This window comes from Perissodus microlepis, chromosome 9, assembly GCF_051167445.1.
Source record: "Perissodus microlepis isolate ML-2025 ecotype Zambia chromosome 9, ASM5116744v1, whole genome shotgun sequence".
Classification (NCBI taxonomy): Eukaryota; Metazoa; Chordata; class Actinopteri; order Cichliformes; family Cichlidae; genus Perissodus; species Perissodus microlepis.
The window spans coordinates 10,433,849-10,453,969 of record NC_140469.1 but is presented as its reverse complement, the minus strand read 5'-3'; the positions used below and the strand labels follow the sequence as shown (position 1 = coordinate 10,453,969).

The 20,121-nt window shown below is 44.4% G+C and overlaps 1 protein-coding gene across 1 annotated transcript; it reads left to right on the top strand.

Annotated features, from left to right (window-relative positions):
* The first annotated feature begins 15,258 nt into the window (after positions 1–15,258).
* On the top strand, positions 15,259–16,101 carry LOC146380030 (cystatin-A-like). The gene is made up of 3 exons (XM_084938975.1): positions 15,259–15,399; positions 15,504–15,599; positions 15,771–16,101. Exons 1-3 carry the CDS (start codon positions 15,325–15,327, stop codon positions 15,930–15,932), a joined length of 333 nt encoding a protein of 110 aa, XP_084795101.1. The 5' UTR covers positions 15,259–15,324; the 3' UTR covers positions 15,933–16,101.
* The last annotated feature ends 4,020 nt before the right edge of the window (positions 16,102–20,121 follow it).

Below are 20,121 nucleotides of genomic sequence, written 5' to 3'. Positions count from 1 at the left end.
CGTTCCTGACAGGGGATTTCTTTAAATCACCCCGTAGTTCTTCAGCTAAGACACCTGACTTAAAGATAAGTTCTAATGTAATTTAGCCTTTTGTTTATTTTATTTTGTACTTCTTGTATTTATATCTATTCAGTGGGGACTGTTTCCAACCTTTTTAAACTACTTTAAACTACTTTGATCTCTAGTTTTCACTTGATGAGGGATTATTATGTTCTTCCTAATATGGGTGAGTATATAACGGGTGGTGCTGTAGATGCGGCTGCAGGAATGGGTGGTGGATTAACAAAAGGATTGCGATGACTGTACAGTGTCTCGTCTTCTGGTCTTACTAAACTGGCAGTTAAGTTCTGTTTTTCTGACTGTTTATCTTCTTTCTCTTGTTTTTTTCTTTTTTCTTTTCATCTCGCCTAGCTGCTTCTTCTTTCCAGGCCTGGAAATATTGTGATCCTTGCGCGCGTTTTCCTTTCTTTCAAAAGAACTTCCTTCAGTTGTGTTAATGCTGAGGGGCTGCATTTTCCTTCTCAAATGGGACATTTTGTTTTCTTAGATTTCTCCATTTACAAGCACTGATTTGTCCGGCGCCTGGACATTTCTTTTCTAGCCACTGCTCGTCAGCAGTGAGTTTTGTGGGCTGATTCCCCATTTTCACAGAACTGCAGAGCCTTCTCTGGTACTAGACTCGGGGGTGGTGGCTGACACACCCTTCTACTCCGCGCTATTCACGGAGCGGTGTCAGTTTTATGAGACGGTACGTGGGCTTTTGCAGGATACACAAAGAAAACAATAAAAAACAATGGAAGTAGTTCAGCAACATGTTGTGCTGTAAAATCAACTTACTTCCAAAACACATATACATACACACAGATAGACATTTGCGCGCTGATTTGTCACGAAGTATTTCACGGCTACTTTTGAAACCAGTCTAAACTTAGTTCCTTTCGGCGAACTCAACCTATTTCACATGTGAATTATTTCTTCAAACCCTTGCGGCGGGTTAGACCCCTTTTAGACCCTTGCGGCGGGTTAGACCTGTTTGGACCCTTGCGGCGGGTTAGACCTGTTTGGACCCTTGCGGCGGGTTAGACCTGTTTAGACCCTTACGGCGGGTTAGACCTACTTAGACCCTTGCGGCGGGTTAGACCTACTTAGACCCTTGCGGCGGGTTAGACCTACTTAGATCCTTGCGGAAGGTTAGACCTACTTAGACCCTTGCGGCTTGTTAGACCTGTTGCGCAAAACTTAGACCCTTGCGGCGTGTTAGACCTAAACAGTGTTTCCTCACCCTCAGTCGTCTTTTGCTGGTTATCAAATCGTCTGGCTGGATCCCAATGTCGTGGACCAGAAATGTTCACCGGCCTGGACCCGAATTAACGTCCCAGGTCTTTCACCTCTACCTGGAGAGGGCTGTCGACAGACTTCGGTGCTGGCTTCCCACGACGTCAGGATACAGCAGTCAGACCTTGGATTGGAGTCACAGAAACGAATAGTTATGTCTATAACTTCTGTTCCCTGAAGGAGAGGAACGAGGTACAACACATAAGTATGGGATATCACGCCCTCGAGTGTCCTGGCTGAAGAAACCTTTAATCACGCCTTTAAGGCAGATGACGTGTGATGACACGCGCACGGCCCCGCCTGCACATATAGCCGCTGTCATCACAGTCATCCCTCAGTTCGATAGCCGCTCTTCACCGAGCCAAACTGCTTAGTGGGGCCACCTTGTGTTGGACCTCGTTCCTCTCCTTCAGGGAACAGAAGTTATAGACATAACTATTCGTTCCCTTTCAGTCGATTCACTCGGTACAACACATAAGTATGGGACATATATACACGCCCCACAGAGCAGCCACCGAATCGGACCACCACATCCTTAGTGAGTGGTAGACCCAGCAGAAAGGACAGCATGAGCCACCGAAGGGGCTGTAACGTCCAACCGATAGCTGCCGCACAAATATCAGCTACAGGCACCCCTTTAAAAAGAGCCCATGAGGTTGCCATCCCCCTGGTGGAATGAGCTCTCACCCCGTGGGGCAAAGCAAGACCACTGGTGCCGTATGCCAGTGAGATAGCTTCTATAATCCAGTGGGACAGCCTCTGTTTCGACAGAGCTCTACCTCTATTTGGATTAGCGAAGCAGACAAACAGCTGGTCACATAAACGCACATTCTGAGTGCGCTCAATGTAGGTGCGTAGCACACGCACTGGACAAAGAGAATGCATCCTCCTCTGCTCCTCAGATGCAAAAGGAGGGGAGCAAAAACTCAGCAACTCAAACTCCATTGAGCTAGAAGATGCAGGCATGATCTTGGGAAAATAGGCAGCATTTGGACGCAATACGACCTTGTGGCCATCAGAAGAGAACTGTGTGCAGGAGGGATGCACAGAGAGCACATGAAGGTCACCCACTCGCTTTGCCAAAGCCAAAGCGAGAAGTAATGCAGTCTTATATGAAAGAAATTTCATATCCACAGACTCAATGGGTTCAAATGGGGGGCTACAAAGGGCCTCCAGCACCAAAGACAAGTCCCAAGCAGGGACACTGGACTTAAGCACGGGCCTCAGCCGGCGAACTCCTTTCAGAAAACGTATGGCGAGGGGATGCGCACCTAGTGTCACCCCGTCAAAGCCAATATGACAAGCAGATATAGCTGCCAAATAAACCTTAATTGTCGAAAATGAAAGGCCCTTATCCAGCAGCTCCTGCAGGAATGTCAAAACATCCACAATAGAGCACTGAAATGGGAGAGTGTGGCGGTCCTGGCACCATTGCTCGAAGGCTCGCCATTTGTAAGCATCCCCTCCATCCTCTGCGCTGTGGTGTATCGTCCCCCGAAACTTATTAAGGATTTTCTTCCAGAATTTGCTGATCTACTGGGGAGCCTAGTGCCACGTTATGACCGTATATTAATTGTTGGTGACTTCAACATTCGTGTTTGCTGTGAGGACAGTTCGCTAGCTAAGGATTTCCTCGCTCTTATTAGCACCCTCAATTTCACCCAGTGGGTAAGTGAACCAACTCACACTAAAGGTCATATACTTGATTTGGTACTATCTTATGGTCTGGATATTTGCATCACGGACATAGAGGACTCTGGGATTTCAGATCACTTTCCGGTTTTGTTTAATACTGTAGCGAGCGCTGTGGACTTGAACAGTGATGGTCCTGTGCGGCAATCGCGCACGATTAACTCCCAGTCAATCGCCCACTTCATTGATGCTTTCCTTGACTCTCCCCTCTCTGATGCTAACTGTAATGGGGTTTTATCAGCGGATGAGCTTGCTAACCTCTTTTATACTACATGCGCTGACATCCTTAACTCTGTGGCACCTCTGAGAATTAAACGTGCCAAATCCTCACAACCCTGGCTAAATGATACTACTCGCGCCCTTAGGCGTGAATGTCGTCGTGCTGAAAGAAAATGGAGGAAAGACAAACTCCACGTCTCTCTGGACATCCTCCATAATTGTCTATCTAAGTATCAAAAGTCTGTTAAAGCTGCCAAATCTGCCTTTTTGTCTAGCATTATTATGACTAATAGCCACAACCCCCGAGCACTTTTTAATACTTTTAATTCTGTGATAAACCCTCGCACTACCACTTATAGGGATGCTTCCCTTACTCTTTGTGATAAATTCTTAAAGTATTTTTCTGATAAAATCTCAGCTCTAAGGGCTTCTCATCCATCTCATCCATCATCAGTTTTAGACCCAGTTCCATCCTCTGAATGCTTGACTGTCTTTCAACAGTTTGAGCCAGTGTCTTATTCTGCTTTAAAAGATATAATTGATCATCTCAAAATCTCTGGTTCCCCGCATGATATTCTTCCTTCTCGTTTCTTTAAGGAAGCTTTACATGTTATTGGTCCTTGTATCTTATCTCTGCTGAATGCATCATTGTCATCAGGTTGTGTACCGTCTGTCTTTAAGCATGCTGTTGTGCAACCTATTATGAAAAAGAAAAATCTTGACCTAATTGGTCTCACCAACTACAGGCCGATCTCTAAACTCCCTTTTATTTCCAAAATATTGGAAAAGGTAGTTCTAAAACAACTACAGGCCTTTTTAGATGCAAATGGTATTAATGAAAAGTTTCAGTCTGGTTTTAAACCTCGCCACAGCACAGAGACAGCCTTACTTAGAGTTTTTAATGATCTTCTTTTAACTGTTGATTCTGGATATTCTGTGGTCTTAGTTTTACTTGACTTGTCTGCTGCTTTTGACACGGTTAACCACAACATTCTTCTATCAAGACTGGAACATGTTGTTGGTCTCAAAGGTACGGTTTTATCTTGGTTTAAATCCTATCTCTCAGAGAGGTCGTTCTCTGTTGCTATGGGGCAACACTCCTCGGCTTCTGTCCCTATTTATTGTGGTGTGCCTCAAGGGTCCGTGCTCGGTCCTGCTCTTTTCTCTTTGTACATGTTGCCCTTGGGATTAATTTTTAGTAAATACAACATCTCCTTTCACTGTTATGCCGATGATATCCAGATTTATTTACCTTTGAAATCCGATGTGACTGCTTCTTTGCAACCTCTGTTCAACTGTTTGCATGAAGTTAAAATTTGGTTATCCCATAATTTTCTTACATTGAACGAGAATAAGACCGAAATCATAGTCTTTGGTAGTCACACTCCGCTAGACCAGTTAGCTGATGCCCTAGGCCCTCTCGCTAGCCATCTTTCGTCCACTGTAAGAAACCTCGGAGTGTTCCTGGATGGCTCTTTTAAACTCGAGAAACAGGTGTCCACTGTGGTAAAAAACAGCTTTTACCAGTTGCGTCAGATTTCCAAAGCAAAGCCGTTCCTTCCTTTAAAGGACCTTGAAAAGCTTGTTCACGCATTTATTACATCCAGATTGGACTACTGTAACTCCCTCTACTCGGGCCTCCAACACTCCTCTCTTTGCCGGCTCCAGTTAATTCAAAATGCAGCTGCGCGTCTTTTAACAGGTACGAGAATTCATGAACACATAACTCCAATTTTAGCCAAATTACATTGGCTCCCTGTTAAATATCGTATAGATTTTAAAATTCTTTTGTTCACTTTTAATATTTTGAATAATTTAGCGCCCAGTTATCTTTCTGATTTACTCCATTCATACAATCCCAACAGGGCACTTAGATCGTCCAACCATAGGCTCCTAGCACAACCTAGGACTCGAATGAAGTCGAGAGGCGACCGGGCCTTTGCATCCGTGGCACCCAGACTCTGGAATAACCTCCCCGTTCATATTCGCACTGCCGAGTCTATCCAGTCTTTTAAATTACGTCTTAAAACTTATTTTTTTACTTTGGCTTTTGATTCTGTCTAGTTGGCTGTTTTAGCTTGTTGCGTTGTTACCTATTGTTTGTTGTCCTCTTTTATTGTTTGTTTTAACTGTCTCATGTTTTTATTGACTGTGAAGCACTATGGTCAACACTGTTGTTTTAATATGTGCTATATAAATAAATTTTGATTTGATTTGATTTGATTTGTAAGCGTACAAGCCTCTAGTAGATGAGGCCCTAGCGCTCTGAATTGTCGCTATCACACTAGGTGGCAAACCCTTAGCAATCAAGTTTAACCTCTCAGCAGGTAAGCATGAAGGCGCCACAGATCTGGGCGCGGACGAAACACTTCTCCTCCCGCCTGAGAGAGGAGATCCCTGCGGAGAGGAAGCTGCCAAGGACTCGCTGCTAGCAGGCTGATTATCTCTGCATACCACGACCTTGTGGGCCACCAAGGGGCCACTAGAATCAGAGAGAGGGAATGCCGACGCACTCTCTCTAGAACTGGAGATATCATTTCCACTGGGGGAAATGCATACAGGAGCACGTCTGGCCATTGGTGCGCTAGTGCGTCCAAGCCCAAGGGTGCATCGTGGTCGATTATGGAGAAGAACAGGGGGCAGTGAGTATTTACCCTGGAAGCAAAAAGATCTATTTGCGCCTTGCCAAATAGGTCCCAAATCTGAGCCACTATTAAAGGGTGTAACCTCCATTCTCTCACCAGAGGACCCCCCCTGGAGAGAAGGTCCGGCCCCAGGTTCAGGTGGCCCGGGACATGGGTGGCTTTAGAGACAGAAAATGAACACTGCACCATAACAGCAGAGAGCGAGACAGGTTCAACAGGGGAAGAGAGCGTGTTCCTCCCTGCCTGTTTATGTAAGACACCACTGTTGAATTGTCCGTCCTGACTAAGACATGCTGGCCCTCCAGGACTGGACGAAAATGCTTTAGAGCTAAGAACACTGCTAACAGCTCTAAGTGGTTGATGTGCAGCTGGTGCTGGGCTGCGGACCAGATCCCTCTCACTGATGCACCCTCGCACAGCGCTCCCCACCCTCTTAGGGAAGCATCTGTGGACACCACCTTGCGAAACAACACCCTCCCAATCCGAGAGCCCTGATGCAGCAGCCCGGGCTCCCTCCAAGGACGGAGAGCTAGCATGCAAGACGCAGTTACCGTCAGCCTCCTCCGGAGGTGAAGCAATGCACACAAACGGTGAGAGAGAGTCCAGCGTTGAAACGCTCTCATTTTTAACAGTCCAAGTGGCACTACGGCGATCATAGATGCCATCATGCCCAACAAGCTTAATATCATCTGGAAACGCAGTCTGCGTCCCAGCTGAAACTGAGCAAGGCAGTGATGAAACGCGGCCACTCTGTGCTCCGACAAACGTGCGCGGCTGGAAAGCGAGCATATTTCCAAACCGAGAAAAGTAATCTGCTGACTCGGGATTAGCGAGCTCTTTTGAAAGTTCACAGAGAATCCCAGTGTCTGAATGTGTGACAGAACCAGCGACAGCTGTGTCTCCGCCTGCTCTCTGGAGCAAGCTACGAGAGCCCAGTCGTCTAGGTAGGCTAAGATGCAGATTCCTCTCTCTCTGAGGGGCGCTAGCGCTGCCTCGGCACATTTCGTAAAGGTGCGAGGAGCGAGCGACAGCCCGAACGGCAGCACTAGGTATTCGTAGGCTACGCCCTCGAATGCAAACCTCAGAAATTGCCTGTGTTTCGGGTGTATAGCCACATGAAAATAAGCATCTGTTAGATCGATTGTTGCAAACCAATCTCCCGGGCCGACCGCATTCAAGAGCTGTCTGAGTGTTAGCATCTTGAACCTGTACGTTCGTAGGTACGTGTTCAAGACTCGCGGGTCGAGGATGGGACGAAGCCCTCCCCCTTTTTTCGGAACAACAAAATAACGGCTGTACCAACCTTTGTCTGTCTCCGAAGCGGGGACCACTCGTATTGCCCTTTTCTGCAATAGCGCCTTTATTTCCTCTCTGAGTATCATGGCCGCCTCGGTGTTGACAGTCGTGTTTACGACTCTTTGGAAACGGGGCGGCTTGACCCGGAACTGCAACCGGTAACCCATGGCAACGGTTCGCAGCACCCACGGAGAGGGGGCGCAAGCGCGCCACTGAGGGAAGTGAGCAGCCAGCCGGCTGACCTGCAGCACTGTCGGCGGGGCGTTGTCGCCCCCCAGTGTGTCTGCAGGGGACTGCATCACCTGCCTGACCTGGCTCATTCTGCCTGCAGGCTGAGCATTTGTGATTGTTTGAGAATAAACAACACTCTTTATTGATTGTAACATGGAAACATGTACATTTATACATTTTGTTGGAGGCACCTTTTCTGGGGCACAACAATGAAAAACAGCGGGAACACTCGATGTGGTCACCTGAACATTTAACACACCTGAACAGGGAGTTACCTGAGGCATTTTGTGTGCAGGGGTTTTGTGCTTGGGAGACAGTGTTAGGAAAGTGCAGCGCCTTCTGGGGCTGACAACCTGAACAGAACTTAAGCGGCACCTCTTGTGCGGCAACAGAGGGGTAAAAACAGCGTCTCCCTGCTGCTGGACCCCCTCTCCACTCGAAACCACAGTTAGGAGGGCTGAGGCTTCTTCCTCCTGGGTGTCGGGTCCCGTTGGGGGCCCGAGGGTGGGCCTTTGCTCCAGGCCGACTGGCGTGGAGCTCGGGCCGGAGGATGTGCTCTCGCTGGCGGCACACCCACTTCAGCAGTGGGCGCCGGTCTCTTGCCAGTCGGCAGAGGAGCGGCGGGCCTGTGAGAGCTAGCTGCGGGCTTGGGCTTGGGCTGACGTCTGGGGATGATGTCGCGCAGAGCTTCCGTCTGCTTCTTCCTCAGATCGAATCTAGCCTGAATGGCTTCAAGTGAATGTCCGAATAACCCAGCCGCAGACACTGGTGCGTCCAGATATACAGCTCTGTCCCTATCCGGGACATCAGAGAGGGTCAGCCACAGGTGCCTCTGCGCCACTACTGTCGAAGCCATCCCTCTGCCCAGGGAGAGCGCTGCACAGCGAGACGCACGGAGGATGTAATCTGTGGCGACTCTGACCTCGTTAAGAAGAGGTGCCAGCGGGCTGTCATCAGGAACCAGCGATCCGAGCTCCGCCAGGCACATTGCCTGGTACGTCTGGAGCATGGTGACAGAGCTCATGGCACGAGCAGTGCCGGCCTGAGCTCTATAAATCTTCTCCAGATGCGAAGCAGAGAATCCGCAGTGCTTGGACGGCAGAGTTGAGGGGCCGCCGACACCATGGTTATGGGACGGGGCCAGATAAGCAGCCAGAGACGGCTCCATAGGGGGTGGGTTAGCTAAGCCAGCCCCCTCGGCGCCGTCCAATTCCATGTACTGTCCATAGCCGGGCACCGTGACGCGGGTAGACAGAGGTTTGTCCCATGATGCTGTTAGCTCGCAGAGAAAGTCTGGGAACATGGGAAGGCAGTTTTTGGCCGTTGCGGGCTCCGGTGGGAGGAAAAACCCCGCGAACCGCGACGGCTTCTGAGCTGGCGGAGGAGAGAGCCAGTCCACCTGCAGCTTCTCAGCAACACGGCGAAACAGGGAGAAAAGAGAGGTGTCATCGTGGCCGACCGGCGCAGCAGCGGCGGTACATTGGGCCGACAATGAGCTCTCCTGCTCATCCTCCGACAAACCATGGATGTCCAGGCCGATGTCCAGCACGTCATCATCGTCCTGGGGAGCGCTGGCGGGCTTCAACCCAGGCTGAAGCCCGTCAGCGCTCCTGCATGGTTCCGGCTCGTCATCGGCTAACCCGTCAACATATTCCATGTGGTCAGCCCAGCTAATTGCAGGGACATCGACCGGAAAATCCTCCAGACTCGGAAAGGAGAGGGTCATGCCGTGCGACAGCCGAGCGTCCCAGCACTTTTTCCACAAACGTCACCCGTCTTTCCAGGGTCGAGCGCCGGAGCTGGCGACAAAACGCACAGGCTTCGGGCTCCGTCAACGCTCTCCTAGCATGGACGATCCCCAGGCAGACAGGGCAGGCATCGTGCTGGTCGCTGTCGTGCAAAGAGAAACCGCATCCCTGAGGACAGGGGCGAACAGAAGATTTCTGCTTTGCTCGCTTCGGTTTGGAGTCCATTCCAAAACACAAAGCAAAACACTGCACGGGAAAACTTGAAATTAGCGCTCCGCGGGCAGCCTACACACCAACTGCGCGGTGGAAGCTAACACCAACAGGGGCAGTTAAGCTAAGTTCAAGTCGGCAGACAACGGAGCTAACTAGCAGCAGCTAGCTAGCCCAACTCAGCAGAGGTGTTCTCAGCGAGGTGAAGAGCGTAAGAACTGAGGGATGACTGTGATGACAGCGGCTATATGTGCAGGCGGGGCCGTGCGCGTGTCATCACACGTCATCTGCCTTAAAGGCGTGATTAAAGGTTTCTTCAGCCAGGACACGCGAGGGCGTGATATCCCATACTTATGTGTTGTACCGAGTGAATCGACTGAAAGGGAACGTGTCTGTTGTTTCCATCGCTAAGCTCGAAGGACCAATTTAAATGTCAGGGGATTTCTTTAAATCACCCCGTAGTTCTTCAGCTAAGACACCTGAGTTAGAAAACACAAACACTGCAGTTGTCTTTACACGCGTGGGCAGTCATGAATGCACAATCTGCGACCTGCGTCTCATCACTGTCTGCGTTCTTTATTTATACTTTTCTGTGTGTGTGTGTGTGTGTGTGTGTACAAAAATAACAACGTCACTCAGAGCAACGGGTTTTTCCCTTTTCTACATCTGCATGTTCTCGAAAAGAGCTGAAGTTTCTCTTCTCTACATCTAACTGTTCTCTGAAAACAGAAAGCGGTTAGTAGCTGAATAATTTAACCCTTTGAAGCCGGTCGGAGCGGGCACGCTCTTTTTTGCGTAACTATTTTTAAATCCCGGTAGCACTGCAACCGCATAAGCTAGCGCAATAATTTTTTTTGCATATGAAACCGGAGGAGTTGTACTTACATCTTATGCCATCAGCTTGTCCTAAGTCACGGTTTCCTTCCACATAAAGCTTTGCAAAAATTGCATAAAAAGCCCTTGCAGGAACAAAAACATAATATTCCAGAAACACGCTTTGCCGATCTGATCAGCTGTTAGTGACACTTCCCACATTGAAACAGACGTCAGCCCGAACGATCGCATGTCCACCATTTTCTGCCCAAAACCGGAAGTGACGTCATTTTCGCGGAAAATGTAGTTTTTTTACTTGTAGGCCTTAAGAGCCTATACTGGTGTTTTTATAAGTCATGTTTGACTTTATGCTTTTCTGAATAGTTGCTGGGATGCTTAGAACTCGAATTGCACTGCTGGAAATAGTTTATTTGGATGCACATGCTGTTTTCTTTGCAAATTTGCATCATAGGATTGTTTTTCGTTTTTCCTGCAGTATATAAAAATTGGTGTATCTCAAAAATAAAACTATGAAGACACTCAAAATAAATTTCCTGTTGTTGTAAACTATTTTTTGCAACTTTTTTGTATTTAAAGTTTTGAGGGATAAGCCTCTTAAATTTCTCCAAGTAATATAGTAATATATGTAAAAAAAACAAAACCGATTTTCAATTTTTTTGTAGTTTATTGCACTTTTTTGCAATTAATGTAGTTACTATGGACTTAATGCATACATATTATTAAAATATGGGCTATAACAGTTGTATTGATGTATATCAACTTGAAATGCTCCCAAAAATGGCACTACAGCATGTAAAAATATAAAGTAAGCTCTGGCGGACTTGGTTCTATGGTAGATCTTAAAGGGTTAAGGACATGCTGCACACAATGCTGCTGTATACCAGGTTTTTAGATGGCAGATCTTTATTTATGCAAACAATTTAATAATAAGATCTTTATTTTTGCTTGTTGAAAATGTGTTATCCATGGTACTTTTATATACTAAACCAAAGAAATGGGTATAAAACAATGTTTTGTTTTATGTCAGGCAATTAGTAATAAAGTTGTGTCTAAAGATTCAATTTAAAATAGAGTCTTGGCCAGGTTGTCTGTTGTATGCGCTGCCTTTGTTATGCTTGAAAAACTTCCAACCTGAACCACATAATAAAACACACACGCACAGAGCTCAAGACTTTTGTTCAGTAGTGTACATAATTACTTTTTAAATCTAATCAAAAGTCATTTAAAAGTGCAAATAACAGTGCATGATGAAAACAAATAAACCAATAAATTAATGGAGTGCAGAAGAAGATAAAAGCACAGCTATCATTAAATCATACAATGAATAAAAGTCAGTAATATGAATTTGCTTCCCAGTATCATTTTTCTTGGAAATGTTTATCCTGAATTTCTTTTTGTCGTAGCTACGTGCAGCATTCAGAAGGGAGGTGATCATGTTATGCATGTCTAGTGTTGCGAAATCAGTTTTACCTCGGTTCTTTTTATTCCTCGAGCATCCAGAGATGGCACCGGACTCAGTAGTCATTTTCACAAAACCTTTATTCATCTTTACTCATCTTCATTTATCTTTACTCTTCTTCATTTATCCTCATTTAAGCATGCATCTTCTAGAAGGGAAGACTTGCCAGGCCGGTGCCCCTCTGCAAATCTTCACTCCTTTGTCTGTGAAACACAGTTTTGTAGGGGCGACCCTATCATAAAACCCCCACGGTGTGCTGCAAACTGTCTGTGTCTATGTGCACGAGCGCATGAATGCCTACATGTGCGCGCTCCCACGTGTGTCTATGCGAGTGCTCGTGTGTGACTGTGTACATGAGTGAGTGTGCGTGTGGATGTGTGTGCGTGACAGTTAAAACACTGTGGGTGTAGGTGACTCCCTAGAGGTCATAAAACCCATCTCCCTTCCAGACCACAGTTATCCAGTTACAAATGTTGAGACCCCCACCCAAACATTCTCTGGGGAATTTCCACTCAGCATTAAATCCTCTCTGTTTTACTTTCACAGTTCAACTGGAGAGGGTCTCCTATACTCTACTCCTAAGTTCATGACACAATCAGGCCTTTATTATATTGAGGGCAGTGTCAGTATCTCTACAATAGTTCTACATTCTATGATAACACATTTCTAAACTCTAAAATAAGCTAAACACTCCTACACTAGTTCAACAAGTTTTTTTTCCCCCGTTCAAACAAGTCATAAATTGTTAACCCCAGATTCTTTCACCACAGTGTCAGTTTGTAATGTCCCAGATAACTAAAGATAACCACAAATGTCACACAAGACAGTACTTGTCTGTAAACTGATTCTGGTTACACTTCCAAGCATTCTGCAGTAATACTCACAGTCCTGTTGTGCTGAAGTACAAATGTGGACAGATGACTGAAATCAATTACCATGTTTGTTCATAAGATAAATCTAGATGATCACTTGAAAAAACGAGGATGGAAAAAAGGTTATTTGGGCATGTTAATCTTTGTACTATGTCTTCTAATGCAGATGGTGTGGAGAATGCCGACCCAAATGCAAACAAACAGAGGTGGAAATTTAACAAAGAGGAAGGCTTTATTTTTGGCTGCACAACACGAGAGATACATAGAAAAACAATACAGAAAGCTTGAGGAAACCTGGGACTTGGAGACCTAGAGGAGAGATAAGCAGACGGACCCGATGAGGAGCAAAGGAAAACACAAGACAATATATAGACAGAGGATAACGAGGGAATACACAACAACACAACATCCCAGATACACAAAGATAAACAAAAATGTCAGAACACACAAAGTACTTATGGCGGAAGATTTCCTTTCTGTTGTATTGATCACATGTTTTAACCATATCACTTCAGTGATTGTAGAATCACATAGTCACCAGTTGTATGCATGTGCACCACAAATGGGCCGTATGCTCTATCACACATCCAGAGACGGCACCGGAACTCAGTAGTCATTTCACAAAACCTTTATTCATCTTTATTCATCTTCATTTAAGCATCTTCTAGAAGGGGAGATGTGCAAGGCCGGTGTCCCTCTGCAAATCTTCACTCCTTTGTCTGTGAAACACAGTTTTGTAGAAGCGACCCTATCATAAAACCCCCATGGTGTCCTGCAAACTCTGTGTCTGTGTGTATGCACGAGCACGTGAGTGAGTGTGTGCGCGTACCCGTGTGTCTATGTGAGTGCACGTGAGTGAGTGTGTGCGCGTACCCGTGTGTCTATGTGAGTGCACGTGAGTGAGTGTGTGCGCGTACCCGTGTGTCTATGTGAGTGCACGTGAGTGAGTGTGTGCGCGTACCCGTGTGTCTATGTGAGTGCACGTGAGTGAGTGTGTGCGCGTACCTGTGTGTATGTGGGTGTGGGTGTGTGTCTGTATACGTGACTTCCTGGAGGTCATAAAAGTAATCTCACCCAAGCTACACCAAATTCCTCTACACAACATAGAAAACACAGTTAACATATTACAAACACTGAGACTCCCACTCTGCATCCACTGGGCCATTGGCCTCTTGTTGTCTTACATTTACAGATAAGCATGTGGAGAGTCTCCTACAAACCTACTTCTAAGTTTATAACAATTATGAATTTTATTAAAGGTACAAGCATCAGCAACCCCCAACTGTAGCTTCCTGTCTCCTTTTATGGCAGGCAGACCCCCAGTGTCCATAAATTCCTTTCTCTCTAAACAATTACACACACTCTCAGGCTACAGCAAAACCAAACTGAAACACAGAGACAAATCCTTTCCTATTCATCTGATCTAAACAAATTTAACACATCATATTATAATAATTATTTTCTTGTACTCACAACACACACACACGGTGGGGCCATTGTAAGTTCATGGGAGACGTTAAACAGCTAGTGAGACTCCTTCTGCTTATCAGGGATGTAAATCTGTAGGTGTCAGCTAGGCAGAAAACAAGGTCATAATTCTCTCTGTGTGAGGGAGAAGGTTTTAAGGATGGTGCTGGAGGTATAGCAGTCTATTTATCTTAATTAAGCAGTCTTAATTTACACAAAGGTCAAGGACCAAACAGAGTGAGAGACAAATAAGAGGAAAAGACAAACTCTCTAACAAAAGAAAGAAAATTATGCTTATTAATAGAATTTCTGGAGTTATTAAACATTTCCTGATCCTCAGTGTTGAACACACAGCATTGTTTTTATGTATTCTTGACTGCAGGTTCATGTCAGAGAAACCAGTAACCTTCATCTGCTGGTGTGGAAAATGCTTACATGTGAAGGGGGAAAAGTCAGTTCAGCTTTGTCTGATCCTGAGCGGTAGAGCCGTAACATGATACTGTAGGATTGCTTCGTTAAAAGGGAAGTGTGGCTTTCAAAAATGAAAAGAAAGACCAGTGAAAATGAAACTCATATAAAAATGAAACTCATGAAAGAAACTGCTTGACCTTCCTAGTATTCGTTAGGTTACCTCATTTCTATCAGAAAATAATGCGTAAAATCATCGAGTCTCAGTAATTTATTGAAACTCCAAATTCTACAAAGGTCATTGTGTCATTTCTTTTAATTTCTTTAAGTAGTCTTCACGAATAGTTCTCCAGGCTTCATGAAGGATATCTTTGAATATTGGCTGCCTTCTCTTCTGTTCACTGTGAAGATGATGCCACGTTCATTCAATAATGTTGAGGTCTGGTCCATGACTGATAGTGTCTCGCTGTGTGTTTTTCTATCCAGGTTTTACTGCATTGACAGTGGAAGCTGTTCTCCAACACCACTGGGTGAAATACAGCCCCAAACCATGACAGAGCCTCCACCATATTTCAAAGATGGCTGCAGACACTCACTGTTGTACCTTTGTCCTGGCTGCTTCCATAAATGATGACAATTTGAACCAGAAATTCAAAATTTGGATCCGTCATTACATCAGACATGTTGGGACTGATTTTGGGTGCAGTCCTCGTGTAATTTGGCATACATATTTTCTAGTTGAGTAACAATGATGTGAGGGCAGTGGTTACACAGTTAGCCCCACCCTTTACTTACTGTTTCTGGGTTTGTTATCCAGTATAAATATGTGTGTCAGCCACCTGTATTGAACATTAGAGACACCTAAAAGCAAACATTTACATCTCTGTTTATTTCGGCAGACCTTCAGAATGGCTGGCATCGTATGCGGAGGATGGTCAGAAACACAGAAAGCTCATAAGGAAATTCAGAAGATCTGTGATAATGTGAGTTTCAAGTTACTTTGATTTTTCAGAGCCTCTATGCACAAAAATCTTTGCTTTGAATTTCAGTCTGATTGTATTGTAAATTGTATGTTATTTAAACAAAGGTCAAAAACCAACTAGAGGCACATGAGAATTTTGTGGAATATCATGCTGTGAAGTACAGGAGTCAGCGCGTGGCAGGAACAAACTATGTCATCAAGGTAATTATTACTGTGAAAATCATTACACGTGTTTTTCACATCATTGAAGGAGAAGAAGAAAAGCTGCTTATTGACAGAGTTTTTTGTGACATCCATGTGTGTTATTAAAATGTAAATCTGAGATTCCTCAGTGTTGAACACACAGCATGGTTTTCCCTGCTTTGACTGCAGGTTCATGTTGGCGGAACCAGTTACCTTCATCTGATGGTGTTCCAAGAGCTTGCATGTAATGGAGGAAAAGACGTCCTGACTGGAGTAGAACAGCATCACCACAAAGACGATCCCCTTGAACCTTTCACACCAAAGCTTACCTACTCTATCGTCAAAATGTAATATGTTATTATCATTTTATTGTAATAACATTCCTGTGAACTTTAATGTTATACTGAGAATACAATTACATATACAGGAATGAAGACAGAGATGGTACAATGTATACTTTAGAAGTGGGTGAAGTTGAATAAGTAGATTCACACATGAATAATAAAGAAATTATCAAATATTTTGGGTTAATCAGTTTCTTGACAGTAAAGTCATATTTGGTGCTGATACTGTGAATAAATCCCTTACAAACACTAAGAGGACATGGAAAATGAAAAAAAAAAAAAAACCTGAGGAAAGAAAAAGAAAACAAACATGATAATGTTCATCTTGGTGTGGAAAAAAAAGGAAGTGACTTAATAAACAAAGAGCACTCAGAGAATGCAAACCTCCACCAAGGCAGTTCACTCTCTGTATTTACTTTAAGTGAATAGTATTTTATTTAGCATATAGTATATTAGGGCTTTTTGTTGTCGTTGTTGTTGTTCTTCTTCTTCTTCTTCTTCTTCTTTATAAAGGTAATTTAAGAAGTTTGTAATGCAGCAAACATCAAATAAGGGAAGCATGACAGATGTCTACTTTGATTCCATAAACATTATGTAGGAGCAGTTAATGCAATAACAGGTATTGATTTGTAAAGATCGTAGTGTCACGTCTGCTAAGTCTGCTGAGACTTGGAGACCACAAGGAGAGATAAACAGACCACCTGACAAGAATCAAAGGAAAACACAGCCAATATATAGACAGAGCGTAATGAGGGAATACACAACAGGAGGGAGGCAAAGCTGTTTCTAACCTGACATGACGGGACAAGGGGAAGCAAAACTCAAAACGATTCACATTCAAAGTAAAACAGGAACCAAGAGACATTCACAAAGACGCTCACGTGACACTGAGACATGGAGACGTGACTGACTGGGGCAGTGGTTCCCAAACTTTTTCTGCTGGGCCCCCCTTTGTTTTACAAGAAAAATGTTCGCGCCCCCCGCCCCCTTCTCGCGCACGCACACGTACACACACAAACACATCCTCCAACCACACACACCCATATTTTGCTCCATTGCGGTTTATTTCACACCTCAAACATTTAGTAAACAATTAAGCAAATACAAGTAATCTGCAATAAACGACAGGTAGTAAGAAAATAAACTACTAACTCTTTTTCGCTACGTTCGCACCTACACGGGTATTTTTGAAAACGCAGCTGTTTCGTCCACACGTAAACGGCGTTTGGAATCACCGAAAACTGAGATTTTTTTAAACTCCTTTTTTCTTTTACGTGTGGACGAGGAATACAGAGTTCGTCACGCAACGTCAAAGGCATGTGCCTTTTTTCACATCACGCTGTGCGCCACGTTATTGTTTACATGAGATGAATTGCAGAATGGCAGATAGAGACAAAATACTGTTAATCTGACTATCTTCAGGTTTTACACGCTTACATACACACGCAGTTACTGTCCCTCCATTTAGAAAGGCAGAGGCGTCGCGGTGTGATTATTTTACGTGTAGTTGGGTTTTTTTTTCATGTGTAATAATATTCAACATTGCTATCAATACATTTTTCAAAAAATGCCTCTCTGTGCAAAATGGGTTTAAAAACATAAACAACTGTAGGATACTGTTAGTCTGTGATTTGAACAGCCCAGCGCTGCTCCCGACACAGGGGAAACTAATTCTGCAGCGGAGACCTACCTCGGCACTTGTGCAGGTGAAGCCAAAGGGAAGATATGGTTCAGCATATTTTCTAGTCTTTGGCTTAGAATGAAGTTGGTTTGGAAACATATTCAGCGATGCTTCATCTCCTGCTTTGCGTTTCTGTGGGCGCCCCGTGCTAGCAGTGTCCAAGCGTTTTGTTTTTTTCCCTCCTTTTCATTCCGAGCCCCCCCCCCTGCAATGGCTCTGTGCCCCTCCTAGGGGGCGGGCCCCACACTTTGGGAAGGTCTGGACTAGGGGAACAGAGGGAACAAGAAACACGGAGACAAGAGTAACTAAACGTGGAACACAGGGATGGCACAGAAAACTAGAAATTCTAAATAATAATGAGAACAAAGCCTATTAATAATTTAAAAACACAAAACATTGGGTCACCGACTCATGACACATAGATTACACAGTTAGTACTGTGACTTTGCTTTTCAAAATCTTATTATCTTATAAATGATTATTGTGTATTTCTTATTGTCTTAACTACCTGCTGGGATTCAGAACTGATGTCATCGTGCTGTGAATGTCAAAAATGTTTCACCCCATCAAGTTTTTGGCACCATGGTGTCAGTTTGGAACGTCCCAGATACACAAAGATAAACAAAAATGTCAGAACACACAAAGTACTTATGGTGGCAGATTTCCTTTCCTTTCCTTTCAATGGTCAAGGACCAAACAGAGTGAGAGACAAGTAAGAGGAAAAGACAAATTATCTAACAAAAGAAAGAAAATTATGCTTATTAATAGAATTTCTGGAGTTATTTAAAAATTTCCTGATCCTCAGTGTTGAACACACAGCATTGTTTTTATTTATTCCTGACAGCAGGAATGAGCTGGTGCCACCTCCTGGTAAGTTTTCAGTGCTTATACAGCATAAATATATGTAATAACCATCTGGGATTAAACAACTGAGACACACAGACAGATGATAAGTATTTTGTTACTGTAGTAATTTTCAGGTTTTCGTACTTTAATTATATTTTTCTGACTACTTTTTACTTTTACTGCCTACACAATAAAATACGTGTAGTGTGTACTCCTTACACTTTCAAAACAGATTTGTTGAATGTCTTTTTTATTTTACATCACCACAAGCGTTCAAACATCAGTTTGAGCCTACACAAGGAAGTATCCATCACCAGGGCTATAAAAAGAGATGAAAGAGGTTAAATTGGGAGCAATCCAGAATGGCGTATTTAGTACAGATTTTCATAGGCTGTGCTCTCAGTACTTCAGCAGCCAGCACTGTGGTCAAGTGAACTGTCATTTATGAGCTGCAGAGAAGCCTCCTGCTATGTAGCGTTTATGCACTTCTCACTTGAATCTGACTGTAGTGGAGATATCAAAGATAGGCACGGCTGTGGCACTGATTCAGTCTTTGAGCACTACGGTCACCGCGGTGTGTCGGCCAGAACACCACTTAAGGCCAAATTGTCCCAGAATATGAAAGAAGGAGGGAGCTTGAGGTTCCGTTTGAGGCACTTTATTGACACCACTCAATTTCTGGGGCTGTAAACACAGCGGGTGTACATAAGTGTGTGTGTGTGTGTGGTTTCCTACAAAGGAAATAAACAAGGGAAATAACGATAATTAAAGAGAATAGACAAGTCAAATACTCAAATATAAACATAATACAACATAGTTAACATAATCACATATAAAGATCAGAAAAATATAATACACTTCAAACTGCTCACACTATGCAACTAAATAGCATTAGTTCGAGGTTAAGCAACCGTCAGTACACAGGAACTACTTCCGGTAGTTGTACAAAATAAAAGCGCCCCCCATTATAATCCGCTATAATGCTCTTATTGTGAAGGGGAAGCGGGACGCTATACTTCCGGTCAAACTACGTTCGCTATTTTATTAATCCACGTACCTAATTGTTCGCTACAAACTCCGCTACTTCAAAGTAAACAATCACAAGCATCACATACAACATACAGAGAAGGTCTGATAACACAGGAATGACATTATGGACATATGAGCGACCGTACATGCGTCAACAAAGCTAAACCGGGGTAAGCTAACAACATAAATTAGCATATGAAATGAGGGTGAACTCATGCGTTGCGTGCGTGGCCTACCGCTCCAACTACGGACTACATTAGCTCCTAAATGGTAACATACTACAGTACTGACACAAACAAAGGCAAAATACAACACAGGTCACTACTTACTTGTCATTTACGCACACCTAACATTCCCCAGGAATCAGTGCACCCCCTCCGGACCAGCACTGCTCATCCGACATTAAACTGCCCACCTTACTAACCGGATGATGTCACTAGAAGGTGGGCTGGCCCAAACTGACAGAAGACTGGCTATTACATGAACTTATAAACACCAGTAAAACTATCCTATGAACTTTGGGGCCTTTTATACAGCCGCCCCCAAATGTATGTAAGACATTTGCTCATCAATAAGGCAACAAAGTTCTAGGGTTGTGGTGAGTTCGACGCAGAGCTGTCCTCATCTTCTCCAGAGGGCA

Bases quoted from the DNA above. Each gene is read 5' to 3' on its own strand.
- LOC146380030 (XM_084938975.1), top strand. From the start codon at position 15,325: ATGGCTGGCATCGTATGCGGAGGATGGTCAGAAACACAGAAAGCTCAT. The intron at 15,400-15,503 runs GTGAGTTTCAAG...ATTTAAACAAAG, and splicing joins TTCAGAAGATCTGTGATAAT to GTCAAAAACCAACTAGAGGC. The intron at 15,600-15,770 runs GTAATTATTACT...CTTTGACTGCAG, and splicing joins GAACAAACTATGTCATCAAG to GTTCATGTTGGCGGAACCAG.